We start from the raw sequence: 14,113 nt of genomic DNA on the forward strand, positions 1-14,113 counted from the left end.
GGCTTCGCCACATTCTCCAGATGTACTGTCCGAATTTTATCGCTTGCAGAATCAGCAGACGCAGGCGTTATTGGATGCCTTTGTACAGCTCGTCCAGGGTCAACGTACCATTCAAACCGATGCGGCCGCCGCCGCTTCTTCGCGACCGCTGCCACTAAACGCTGTTGCACCTCCCTTTCGACCATACGTGGCAGCCGATGAGACCTGGCACGAGTGGTCTCGCCAGTTCAACTTTCATCTAGCAGCCTACAGAATTCAAGGTAAAGAGCGGCAGCCGTTTTTGCTTTCTTGTGTCGGTGTGTCCACATACCGTGTGATAGTGAAATTGTTTCCCCGACGCGACGTAGCAACTCTGTCCTACGAGGAAATTTTTTCTGCATTAGATGCCTATTTTAAAGAAACAGTTAATGTGGTTGCAAAACGGTATACGTTCTTTCGTACAAAACGTACGGCCGGTCAAACTAATAGGGAGTGGGTAGCAACATTGCAAGGACTTACTAGGGACTGTGCCTTTGAATGTGACTGTGGTCTTTCTTATTCAGATACAATGGTGCGTGATGCAATTGCACAGAACGTTGCTGATGTTCGCATACGGGAGCAAATTTTGAAACTAGTTAATCCCTCCCTTCAACAAGTGATAGACATCTTGGATAGACAGGACACACTTGACTGTGCTCAGGAATCTTTTGAAACTTCGCCAGCCGTGTGTAACATTAACCGGCCCGCTGGACGCGCTGCGCGGCCCGGTAACCGGGCCTCGCGCACGTCCGCACAGCTGCCGCCGCGCGCTAAGCCACGTGTGCCGCGCCAGCCCACAAATGTAGTGAAATCGTGCCCGCGGTGTACTACTAGACATTCGCGTGAACATTGCCCGTCACGCCGAGCTATTTGCTTTTTCTGCAATACGAAAGGACATGTTCAAAGTGTTTGCCAGAAAAAGCTCAGATCAGACAATCACAATCATTCCAGGCCCTTTGCTTCGCGCCGGAATCGAACCAAGGACACTCAGGCTCGTGGACCCTCGCCTATGGACATTCATGTCGTTAATTCCGCTTCGTGCAGTGACACTTTCTCTAACAGTGACTGTGATCGTCCCACAAAAACTGTGCGTCGACGTCGCCGGAAATCACGTCAATTAGCAAGTGATTCTGTACCAGTGTCTGTTCCAATTGCACAAAACAGTCGCTCTTGTCGTCAGCAGAACAATAAACTTTTTGTGGACTTAGAATTTGAAGGCAAAGTGATACCATTCCAGCTCGATACCGGAGCTGCAGTTTCATTGCTCAATCACGACACGTACAAACAACTGGGCAAACCTCCGTTGCGTTCCGCAAATGTTAAGCTAACTACATATTCCGGACAGAAAATTCCTGTGTTAGGACAGTGCAGCCTTCTTGCAACATACAAGGGACAAACAAAACTTGTGTCATTTTACGTTCTTCGTTCTTCTTCTGCAGTGAATTTGTTTGGTCTAGATTTATTTCAGTTGTTTAACATGTCTATTGTAAATCAGGTCCTATCAGTGAATCAGACTGTGCCTACAGACAGTGTTTCTCGGCTGTGTGACGAATTTGCAGACATTTTTGCACCGGGCTTAGGTTGCGCTAAAAACTATGAAGCACATTTAGAACTGAAGGTAAACGCGCAACCGAAATTTTTCAGGGCGCGCAATGTTCCCCACGCATTGCGTGATGAGGTCGCAAGAACGTTACACGATCTCGAATCACAGGGTGTAATTGAACGTGTGCAAGCTTCTCTCTGGGCCTCACCCTTAGTAATTTTGCCAAAACCTTCCGGAAAATTGAGACTTTGCGTGGACTTCAAGGCCACAGTGAATCCACAGCTAGTGACTGCTACTTTTCCTTTGCCCCGCCCGGAAGATCTTTTTGCTAAACTGTGCCCGGGAAAATATTTTTCAAAGTTGGACCTAGCCGATGCGTACTTGCAACTACCGGTGGACGACGAATCCCAGCGCGTATTGGTGGTTAACACGCATCTTGGATTGTACCGCTTCAAAAGACTGCCATTCGGGTGTGCATCCGCCCCTGCCTTGTTTCAGCAATATTTACAAACTATTTGTGCGTCGGTCCCTACTGCAGCAAACTATCTGGACGATATAGTGATCTCCGGACAGACAGAAGAAGATCATCTTGCGAACTTACGAACATTATTTCAGGTCTTGCGGCAAAATGGTCTTCGCTTGAGGAAGGACAAATGTGTGTTTTTTGCTCGTGACTTACCATACCTGGGACATGTCATTAATGCCCAAGGCATACATCCGAGTCCAGAGCACCTCCGTGCCATACAAGACTTGCCTTCCCCTCAAAATGTGAAACAGCTACAGAGTGTGTTGGGTAAAATTAATTATTACAATAAATTTGTGCGCAATGCCTCTTCCATTTCAGCTCCGCTTCATCGCTTACGCCGTAAAGGTGTTCCGTTCGTCTGGACGACGGAATGTGAACGCGCCTTTCGCCAGTTGAAATCGGCGTTGCTTTCTAATACTTGCCTTACGCCATTCGATCCCCAGAAACCCCTTTTGTTGATGGTAGATGCATCGGATTTCGGGATCGGTGCTGCGCTTGCGCACAAAGTTGGCTCCCATGATCGCCCTATTGCCTTTGCGTCCAAATTGCTCTCGTCTGCGCAAAGAAATTATTCACAGATAGAGAAAGAAGCTTTGGCTCTCGTGTTTGGTGTTACTAAGTTCCATGATTTCTTGTATGGTCGTCACTTTACCATCATCACAGACCACAAACCTTTGACATCGCTTTTTCATCCGACCAAGCCTGTACCTCCACGTACAGCGCAGAAATTCATTCGCTGGTCTATTTTCCTCTCGCAGTACCGCTACGATATCTTGTATCGGTCCACTGCTAAGCACGGAAACGCCGATGCGTTGTCCCGTTTGCCTGTTGCTGAGGATAAAGCATTCGATTCTTCCGAACTTGCTTGCATGTTCATTGATTCGGAAACCGATGAAGTGGTCGAATCGTTTCCGATTGATTTTCGTCGTGTCGCTACAGCCACAGCTGCTGACCCTGTCCTTGCTACTGTTTTACGTTTTGTTGCTACGCAATGGCCTTTGTCAAAGTCTCGGATCGAGGATCCGTTGGTTCGCCGATTTTTTGCTCACAAGGAGAGACTTTTTGTTCGACGTGGTGTTTTGTTGTTGCGTTCTGATAATGATCAGTCCAGAGTCGTGGTCCCACGTTCGTTACAGTCCTCTGTTTTACGGCTTCTTCACCAAGGACATTGGGGTATAGTGCGAACGAAACAACTTGCTCGTCAGCACTGTACTTGGTTCGGAATCGATGCTGCGATTACGAATATGTGTTCTTCGTGCCCGGCGTGTGCCGAACAACAGTCCGCACCGCCGCGGAAAGTCTTTGCGTGGCCAAAAGCCACTTCCCCTTGGCAACGCTTGCACATTGATTTTGCTGGTCCATTCTGGAATGCTCGATGGTTGGTTCTGGTCGACGCCTTCAGTAATTTTCCTTTTGTTGTCCGGATGTCTTCCACGACGTCCTCCGCCACCATCCAAGCGTTGTCTGCTATCTTTTGCATTGAAGGTCTTCCGCAGACTATTGTTTCCGACAATGGCCCACAATTCATGTCCGCAGAATTTCAGTCATTCTGCCAGGCCAATGGTATTCAACATCTGACATCCGCGCCGTTTTCGCCTCAGTCCAACGGTGCCGCTGAACGATTGGTCCGGACTTTCAAGTCACAGATGTTGAAATTGAAAGAGTCGCATTCTCGGGAGGACGCATTGTTGCTCTTTTTGTCTTCGTATCGCTCTCAGCCCCGAGATGGTCGCTCGCCGGCTGAGTTGCTCCACGGTCGTCCTCATCGCACCTTGATGTCTTTGCTGCATCCGCCGCATCAGGTTCCTGTGCAGCGGCAGACTCCTGCTTTTGCTCCAGGCGACGTTGTATTTTATCGCAACTATCGAGGTTCACGGCGTTGGCTCGCAGGGCGCATTCTTCGCTGCCTCGGCCGCGCGATGTATTTGGTTTTGGGGGCCTCTGGTGAGGTGCGTCGGCATCTCAATCAGCTGCGCCTCTGTCGTCGCTCGGGTTCTGCCGCTCCCCGTCTGCTTTCAGCGACGGTGCCGTCCGGTCAGCGCCCTGGGGACCCATCTACTGGCTCGCCTCATCCCCAGGTGTTACCGACGATGCCTTCCATTTTGCCCCATGGCGACGCGCCGCCGCAGCAGCAGCAGCAGCCGCCGCCGCCGCCGCCTGTTCTCCCGCCGGCGTCGCCCGCATTAGACGCTTCGCTGCAGCCGCCAAGCGCCTCCCAGGGTCACACGCCGCCGATCGCTTCCCGTGACCAGCTGTCCTCCGCCATGGAACTCCCGCCCGCTCCGGACCACACGACGTCATCGCGCGTCGGCTACCCCGACGCAATGGAGGTTGATCCGTCGGTCCCTCCTGTCTCTTTACGGGCGCATACACCGCATGTTGACGTGCACCCTGGACTAGTTTTTCAGGCGTTTCCTAGCTCCCCTCGGACCGTATGGCCGGGTGCGGGTGGCACAGCCTCGCCTGTTGTTAGGCTCCCCACCTCATCGCATACGTCAACATGGGGTCCTCCCCACGGCGGGCGGAAGCCTTATCACAAGACCGTTCGCCGATTTGCGGGGGAGGAATGTGGTGTCACCGCCAGACACCACACTTGCTAGGTGGTAGCTTAAATCGGCCGCGGTCCATTTAGTACATGTCGGACCCGCGTGTCGCCACTGTGTAATCGCAGACCTAGCGCCACCACCAAGGCAGGTCTCGTGATACGAGAGAGCACTCGCCCCAGTTGTACGAGAACCTAGCTACCGACCAGATGTACGAAGCCTTTCTCTCTCATTAGCCGAGAGACAGAATAGCCATCAGCTAAGTTAATGGCTATGAACTAGCAAGGCGCCATTAGCCATACAGTGATTGAACTTAAAGTCTCCTGTGTATCGTCAAGATCGATGTACCACAATGATATTAAAGATAAGTATTAATCCTGCTCCGTACTTTTCTTCCTAACGTTAATTACGTATCCTGTTCCAGTACATCACGCCCGTCTGCGTTAGTCTAGCTTGCCTTTTCAGCCATCTCAACTTCACGGTGTCGGCCCAGCTACCGACACAACACATAGAAAGAAGGATCCTTTATTGTATGATTATATGATAGCGGGACAAACACTGGTAGCAGTTACTTCTGTAAAATATCTGGGAGTATGCGTGCGGAACGATTTGAAGTGGAATGATCATATAAAATTAATTGTTGGTAAGGCGGGTACCAGGTTGAGATTCATTGGGAGAGTGCTTAGAAAATGTAGTCCATCAACAAAGGAGGTGGCTTACAAAACACTCGTTCGACCTATACTTGAGTATTGCTCATCAGTGTGGGATCCGTACCAGGTCGGGTTGACGGAGGGGAGAGAGAAGATCCAAAGAAGAGCGGCGCGTTTCGTCACCGGGTTATTTGGTAACCGTGATAGCGTTACGGAGATGTTCAATAAACTCAAGTGGCAGACTCTGCAAGAGAGGCGCTCTGCATCGCAGTGTAGCTTGCTCGCCAGGTTTCGAGAGGGTGCGTTTCTGGATGAGGTATCGAATATATTGCTTCCCCCTACTTATACTTCCCGAGGAGATCACGAATGTAAAATTAGAGAGATTAGAGCGCGCACGGAGGCTTTCAGACAGTCGTTCTTCCCGCGAACCATACGCGACTGGAACAGGAAAGGGAGGTAATGACAGTGGCACGTAAAGTGCCCTCCGCCACACACCGTTGGGTGGCTTGCGGAGTATCAATGTAGATGTAGAATGTAGATGTAGATTATGGAAATGGAAGAGGATGTAGGTGAAGATGAAATGGGAGATACAATACTGTGTGAAGAGTTTGACACAGCACTGAAAGATCTGAGTCGAAACAAGGCCCCGGGAGTAGACAACATTCCATTAGAACTACTGACGGCCTTGGGAGACCCAGTCCTAACAAAACTCCACCATCTGGTGAGCAAGATGTATGAGACAGGCGAAATAGCCTCAGACTTCAAGAAGAATATAATAATTCGAATCCCAAAGAAAGCAGGTGTTGACAGATGTGAAAATTATCGAACTATCAGTTTAATAAATCACAGCTGCAAAATACTAACAAGAATTGAGGCGAATGGAAAAACTGGTAGAAGCCGACCTCAGGGATGATCAGTTTGGATTCCGTAGAAATGTTGGAACATGTGAGGCAATACTGACCTTACGACTTATCTTAGAAGAAAGATTAAGGAAGGGCAAACCTACGTTTCTGGCATTTGTAGACTTAGAGTAAGCTTTTGACAATGTTGACTGAAATACTCTCTTTCAAATTCTAAAGGTAGCAGGGGTAAAATACAGAGATCAAAAGGTTACTTACAATTTGTACAGATACCAGATGGCAGTAATAAGAGTCGAGGGACATTAAAGGGAAGCAGTGGTTGGGAAGGGAGCGAGACCGGGTTGTAGCCTCTCCCCAATGTTATTCAATCTGTATATTGAGCAAGTAGTAATGGAAACAAAGGAAAAATTCAGAGTAGGTATCAAAATCCACGGAGAAGAAATAAAAACTTTGAGGTTCGCTGATGACACTGTAATTCTGTCAGAGACAGCAAAGGACTTGGTAGAGCAGCTGAGCGGAATGGACAGTGTCTTGAAAGGAGGATATAAGATGAACATGAACAAAAGCAAAACGAGGATAATGGAATGTAGTCTAATTAAGTCGGCTGATGCTGAGGGAATTAGATTAGGAAATGAGACACTTAAAGTAGTAAAGGAGTTTTGCTATTTGGAGAGCAAAATAACTGATGATGGTCGAAGTAGAGAGGATATAAAATGTACATTGGCAATGGCAAGAAAAGCGTTTCTGAAGAAGAGAAATTTGTTAACATCAAGTATTGATTTAAGTGTCAGGAAGTCTTTTCTGAAAGTATTTGTGTGGAATGTAGCCATGTATGGAAGTGAAACATGGATGATAAATAGTTTGGAAAAGAAGAGAATAGAAGCTTTCGAAATGTGGTGCTACAGAAGAATGCTGAAGATTAGATGGGTAGATCACATAACTAATGAGGAGGTATTGAAAAGAATTGGGAAGAAGAGGAGTTTGTGGCACAACTTGACAAGAAGAAGGGACCGGTTGGTAGGACATGTTCTGAGGCATCAAGGGATCACAAATTTAGCATTGGAGGGCAGCGTGGAGGGTAAAAATCGTAGAGGAAGACCAAGAGATGAATACACTAAGCAGATGCAGAAGGATGTAGGCTGCAGTAAGTACTGGGAGATGAAGAAGCTTGCACAGGATGGAGAAGCATGGAGAGCTGCATCAAACCAGTCTCAGGACTGAAGACCATAACAACAACTAATAACTGTGGTGCTAGACTGATGTGAATATTTCTGACAGGTCAACTATTTGGTAACATTTTGTGAGGATTTAATTTTCTGGTTGAATAAGAGTAGTGCTCAGAGTTGAGTAGACAAGTGTGGCTATGATTTGGTACAACTTCCATCCCCTTAACTTTGATTTGAGTAGTAATTAAGCTATGCAATGGTAACACTATTCTTTTTTCATAAAGTAATGATCGGTAAATCTAAGCTACTGCACATCTTGAGTTTTTGCTATTTTGCAAAGGGAAGAGAGACCCAAGTCTTTCACGTTTAACCAGTTTCAGAAAAGAGTTATCACCTAGAGTAATGTTTTGTAGTGTAATGTGCACTTCAATTAAAAAATTTTCTAGTCCACACCTTTCGTACTATAGTCAAATTTACTGCTAACTGTGGTAACGTTATAACAACTATGAAATGTGTCTATTTATGGTGTAATGACTATCATTTACCATTAGTGTTAAACAATTTTTACTTATACTTAAGTTAGAAGTAAAAGTATGTGCACTAAAGTAGGGTACTTTGTGTAATTTTTTTCATGTACCGTGGTGGAAGAGAACCACCTCCAAGGGAACTGATAGCAGTGCATTTCTTTTCTAACTTACCTTCTGAACTTTTTTTTCCCAGTTACAAACCTTCTTTTGTTCATTAAGTTCTTGACACATGACATGCATAAACAGATAACATAAAGGAAAAGAATTTGAATCAATATACTTGAGGGAAGTAAACACACACACACACGTGTCACATAAAATGCTCGAGCAAAGATGTAACTGATGTCACATACAAGTTTAGGTTTGTTGCTAATACAAAATAATTCTAAACAAAGACTACTTCATTACAGTAAAAAATCTTTTACTTTTCCACTGAATAGCTACTGATCTCACAGGTTTGCATTAAACTTACTTGAACTTTGGTGGCTCAATTGGGTCTCTCTGTGCTTCTACCATTCGAATCACACGCTGTTTAGCTCCTGAATTGAATGCAGCACCTTGTTGTGAAGGAGTATAACGAATGTATTGGGCTGGTCCCTAAAAAACACGAGAAAAAGAGACATTAAAATGTGTACTGAGGGTGTAAAATACACACACACACACACACACACACACACACACACACACACACACACCACGTCACATCACAGAACACAGATTTCATGTGGCACAAAGTATCTAATCAACAAATCACATGAATTTCAGATAGATTAGGGAAAATAATTCTGTCACTTTAAGCATAAATGTTAAATTATAGACTAAATAGCAAACACAAAGCTTTTAGGGATGAATATTGATTGTCAACTGACATGTAATGAATGCATGTTGGTACTGGCAAAGAGACTCATCAACATGTTAAAGGCTTGGTGTCGTATCTTGTGTGAACAGCCAGTACCTTTTGGGAACATACTGTTTCAATGTATGGTTCAGTTCCTAGCTATGTAACTCCATTCTGGGCATCAAATCCATGAAACTTTGATGCAATATTCAAACTATCAGAAAAGGCTGTACAGATAATAAGTAAAAGTAGTAGCAGAGGTCACTGGCAGTAAAAATTAAAAAAAAATGGGTACCCTTACTACATCAGATGAACTCACATGATGCAGTAAGATAACCAATCTGTAGTGCACATCATAATAAACATTACTAAGTATGTCCCAAACAATTCTACACTTCATCATGGGGAGAGCTAATTCGGACTGACTTTTGCTAAGGGAAAACAGACACAGACTCTAAACAGCATTTTTTATCAAGGATTAAAATTGTATAGTAATTTGTACACTGAAATGAAAGAGCTAACAAAAATACATTTATTTAAGAAGACAGGAAGCATACCTTTAAAATATTGCATACTACACAGTTAAAGATTACTTAAGAAATTCCGAGTACAAGATAACAATAAAAATTGGTGACTGCTAGAGTGTAATATTAATGTCTCACCCTTTTTCTGAGTTCAGTATCTCAGACATCATGAGGGAATGCTGACTGAGCTTTACAGACTGGCAGAAGGGAAGACATGGCGATGTAATAGAGGCATGGCAGCATGGTTGTGGTACTAAAGTCAACGGCGAGTGTATGGGATCGCGTGCAGTGAAGTATCTTCTTTTATCGAGTTAAATGAAAAATGCATAAATTTTTTTTTTTACGTTTCTAAGATAACATGTTCTAAGTATGTACAAATGTAAGAACAATAAGTTATGTATGTCCAACTGAGGTGGAGCATTTGTTAAAGATATGCCTTTTGGAAGAATGGAGGCTCAGGCTGTCTCTGTCCATCATGATACAGGTTTTCTGTGGTTGTCCTACATCACTTCAGGCAAATACAAGGATGGTTTCATTAACAAGGCCATAGCCAACCACCTGTCCCGTCCTCATTAAATACATTTGTATAGTAATGTACCTGTGTATATGACTTATAAAGAAAAGTTGTGTGAGGCTATAAACCATCATCACATGTTTTCCAACAGAATAAGTAAATGAAAATAATCAATTTTTGAAAATATAATACAACTGGATGGATAAAAAAAATCTGCTGACCAAGTGGTGGCAGAATAAAAAAAACTACACACAAAAGTTGAAAAAGTATGCTAGCTATCACAGCCAATGGCCCCTTCTATTGGCAGAAGTATTGAAGGAGATGGAGGATGGAGGGAATTATTATTTTTGGAATCTCTACATACATTCTCCCAATTAAATTTCACATGGGCCTATTTTAAATCACTTATCACTTTCCTTGATGTTGACCTCACCCACACTGATGGTCAGCAACACACTGCTGAAGAATGATGCGCATCCTTATGTATTCTTGGCTATAACTGATACTCATGAATGAAACCATAAAACAAGTTGTTGCAGAGAAAAACACAAATATGGGCAGACTTGTTACTTTATTTGCATTTAGAGACTTATGCCTAAGGACAACATGTGTCTTCAACACTGAATGGTGATTGCAGTAACTTTGTGAGAGGAAGTACCTGCACTCATGTGAATACAGAAGCTCCTAACATCATCGGGCTACTTTTGAAAAGCAAGAAGTCCTGGGAAAATACACATTTTTTGATAATAGTTATGACGTTGATCAGCCGAATCAAATGTTACATTCACATTCATTCATTCTTTGGACACACTTCTACATAGAGGTTTCGGATTGGAATTTGTAATCAGGCAGAAGTTTGATGTTATCCAGTTGATGTTCTACACGTTTATCGACAATGGTGAAAAAAGGCCTTCACATATTATTCAAGAGAATTTAGAGCAGCAGTACCACATTTCCTACAGTAATAACTGCGGTAACAGCCATTATCTGGACGACTGCACTTTCAAATACGTGCATCGCCAGTTACGCCAATGCGTTCCCTACATTTGCCACGGAGGCACGAGTGTGCTGCCTCGAATGATTACACTGCTGCAAATGAGATGCAAGCATCCCCTCTCCAGAGCATCAGTGGTGTTTGTACCTAAGCCAATATTTACGCACTGAGCCCATTTGTGTGTTTGCCATCTGAATAACATTTTTAGACTTTACAGTGGTCAGGGCTCCACACCTTATGAACAGACATTGTATTGAACAGCTAAATAACACTTACAGACTTTCATAGTGGCTTCTGAATAGACATTTTATCGATGAGTGACAGATTTATAAATCTTTCGTATAACATACAGTGTCCAAGGCTGAGAATTGTAAACAAATTAACTTTATGGCAACACACTACATTCGTGGCATCATTGTGCAGGACGAAGATCTAATTATTGTTGGAAGAAATACAGGCAATCAAATGCTGATAAGAATTATTTTTAAATGGAATTATTTGAAAAGAATAAAGGGTTATTCTAAAATGGTGCTGTTGTTCTTGGCAACCATATAAATAATCAACTGATGAGATTTGCGCATATCAGTACAGGCACTGAAAATGTGATGCTGTTATATTACTGCTGACTAAACACAGTTAAAACTGACAAAGCCAGTTATTAAGACAGTGTGTCAAAAGATTGATGGTCAATGCTTTTACAGATAGGAACTGTTTTTAATGGGTGACTGATAATTCTGTAGGTGCTTGCAGCAAAAGCTGTGCGATAGGGCCTGTTGAGCTGTATTTACTCAAAAACAACTTTTAATTTTTTAGTTTAGGAGTTGGATTTTACTACAAATTTTCTATGAAAGTGTTATAACTGCTAGGAATTAGGGAAGTGTTGTTCAAGTATTATTATTATTATTATTACTATTATTTTGATTGCATGCCTATATTAACTAGAAATACTGAAGAGCATTTCATAGATTTTTCAAAAAATTTTTGTGAACAATATAAGGATGATCAGTAACAATTTAGGACAGATCAAGAGCAGTTATAAGCAGGTCTGAACACTAAAATAGGTCAGCTCGCACAAAACAATATTGGTGTGAATGCAACAACAGGGCAAATTAATGTTAAATGAGAGGTGCAAGGACAATTAAGTATTAAACTAAATGCCAAGCTAGATTAACTAATGATAATATAGGGCAGATCAATATTAATATAAATGCACAAGCAAATAATCTGAGAGTTACTGCCGAAACAAATGTAAAGTTAGACAAACAAGACAATAAATTACAATAAATTAGATAAACACATTGCTAAATCCCACAAGAAAAATGGAGAAATAAACAAAAATTTATTAGAACTGGAATCTACAATATTAAATTTTAAAGAAAAATAACATTCAGACACAAATGAACAGCCTGATTCAATAAATGAACATTCTAGTGAATTTTTTACAGATCTGAAACAAATTTCAGACAAGTGTCATACTTACTATTTCAAAACAAAGTACATATTCAAACGAAATAGAAATTTTATGTTCCATTTCAACATTGGAGGAAAGTGTTAATATTTTAATTGAACAAAAGGTTCAAGAGGAGACCAAATCATCCTAGAGACACCTCACTCATCAGTTAACGATAAAAATACGTAAGCATATAATTTACATTCACAAGCAGAAAGTAATTTTAATTCTGTTGCATGTGAGGAATCCGCATGGACAGTAACTGTGTAAATATAGCACATAACGGCAGTTAAACTGGTGGGAAAAATATATAAATGATTTTTGTTGACAGTTTAGAGCTAATTGCAGTGACTTTGTTTGTCAGATGGTATTTGACGTTGATTAATGAGGACAGTGCGATTTTGTTACGGAATTATATTACCATAACTTAGTACAAGCATTAAGAGAGAAAATTGCTACTGAGAGGAGAAGAGTAAGGTTCAGTAGCACATTTAAGTTTGCGCTGTACAGTACAAACAAAAGGAAAATTAATTATTTTGGGAAAACAAATCACAAGAAAAGAAAGAGTAAATTAGAAGTAGACGTAGAAGGTCTTGAGCCTATATTAAGTAAGAAAAATGGGATGACTGGTGCATCCTGAGAAAGGTATTGTGATACCCATTTGATCCTAGTGGCACATTGTAGTTACAGTGACATGTCAAAAGGTTATTCTATCTAAACACTGGCAACAACCTCTGAATTATCCTTAAGATGAGTAACATAGAACTGATTAATTCAATTTGAAATGAATTATTTCCATAGATTTGCTAATTAGTTGAGTTCATACTATTCTGTAAGGGGTAGCAATACTTTCCTGGGTATAATACTATTCATGAGTACAGTATTGATACCATGTCCCTACCTACACAAACTGGGATGCAGAGAAATACATTCTGTCAGAGAGAAGAGTCTAAACAACAGATACCACAGGGTGGCAACAGTAACATGGTCAATTATTTGGAAACTGATGATTGAGTCACTACAAATCAAAACTTGGTTGAGGAAGATCTGTTTAATAAAAACATAGGGCCGTGTTAATGGCTATCAGTGTTGCTCCTGACTGGTGGGAGATGTAAAAGTATACCTGTGCTCTGCATGGTTTTAGATCTGTCAGTATCAGTTATGTTAGCATGCTGCACTCCTGAGGGCAACTGAAAATATATTTCACTGCAACTGATCTGTCCAATACCAAATGCACAAGTCGTAAACATAAAGTGTGGAGGTAACCACTGTTTTGGAGATCACTAGCCCACTAATGGCAGTAAGGAACAGTTTCAGCTCAGTATGGAGCCCTGTGGGGTGCCATTTCACTTTGACCTGTAGGGAACTGAGTCACATATCTCCTCTAACCTAAAATGATCATGGGGATAAAACTGACAAACAGAAATCAGTAGGAAGCCTCAAATCTCCAGTCATGGTGGATAAGGAAAATGCGATGGAACCAAGTGGTTTAGTATGCCTTACACGAGTCAAAAAAGATTGGAATGTGAGTGGTTGGCATTAAGATAAAACTTGTCAGATTGCAATTTCCAACATAATTGGATGGTTGACTGTGGATCATCTCTCCCAGAAACCACACTGATATGGGGACAAAACACCTGTAATTCAAAACCAAACATTATTGTTGCACTGCCATCCTTTCATGCAGTTTGCAGGGCATGTTGGTTAAGGTAGCTGTAAATGGACACTGCAGTTTGCCTGGCTTAAAGATTGGGATGATGACACTATCCCTCCACTGCAAAGAAAAAAGTACATTTCAGTGGGGATGGTACGACATCATCAATTAAATGTTCTGAAACCAATGGTGTGGGAGATCTGATGCATTTAGAATCACCACATAAGTCTTTTGAGACTTTTTCTTTTTCTCCTTAATAAATAATAAATAAAAACACCAACTGGATCATTATTTTTTGTTAATGAT

General features: G+C 42.3%; 1 protein-coding gene across 1 annotated transcript in view; it reads right to left on the reverse strand.

The window, feature by feature from the left end:
- LOC124774915 (puff-specific protein Bx42) overlaps positions 1-14,113 on the reverse strand; it is a 59,656-nt gene that overhangs the window by 30,787 nt on the left and 14,756 nt on the right. The window contains exon 5 of the mRNA XM_047249590.1: positions 8,306-8,430. Within this exon, the coding sequence (XP_047105546.1) occupies positions 8,306-8,430 (125 nt within the window). The remainder of the gene's footprint in view (positions 1-8,305; positions 8,431-14,113) is intronic.

The sequence above is a fragment of the Schistocerca piceifrons genome, chromosome 2 (assembly GCF_021461385.2).
Source record: "Schistocerca piceifrons isolate TAMUIC-IGC-003096 chromosome 2, iqSchPice1.1, whole genome shotgun sequence".
Taxonomy (NCBI): Eukaryota; Metazoa; Arthropoda; class Insecta; order Orthoptera; family Acrididae; genus Schistocerca; species Schistocerca piceifrons.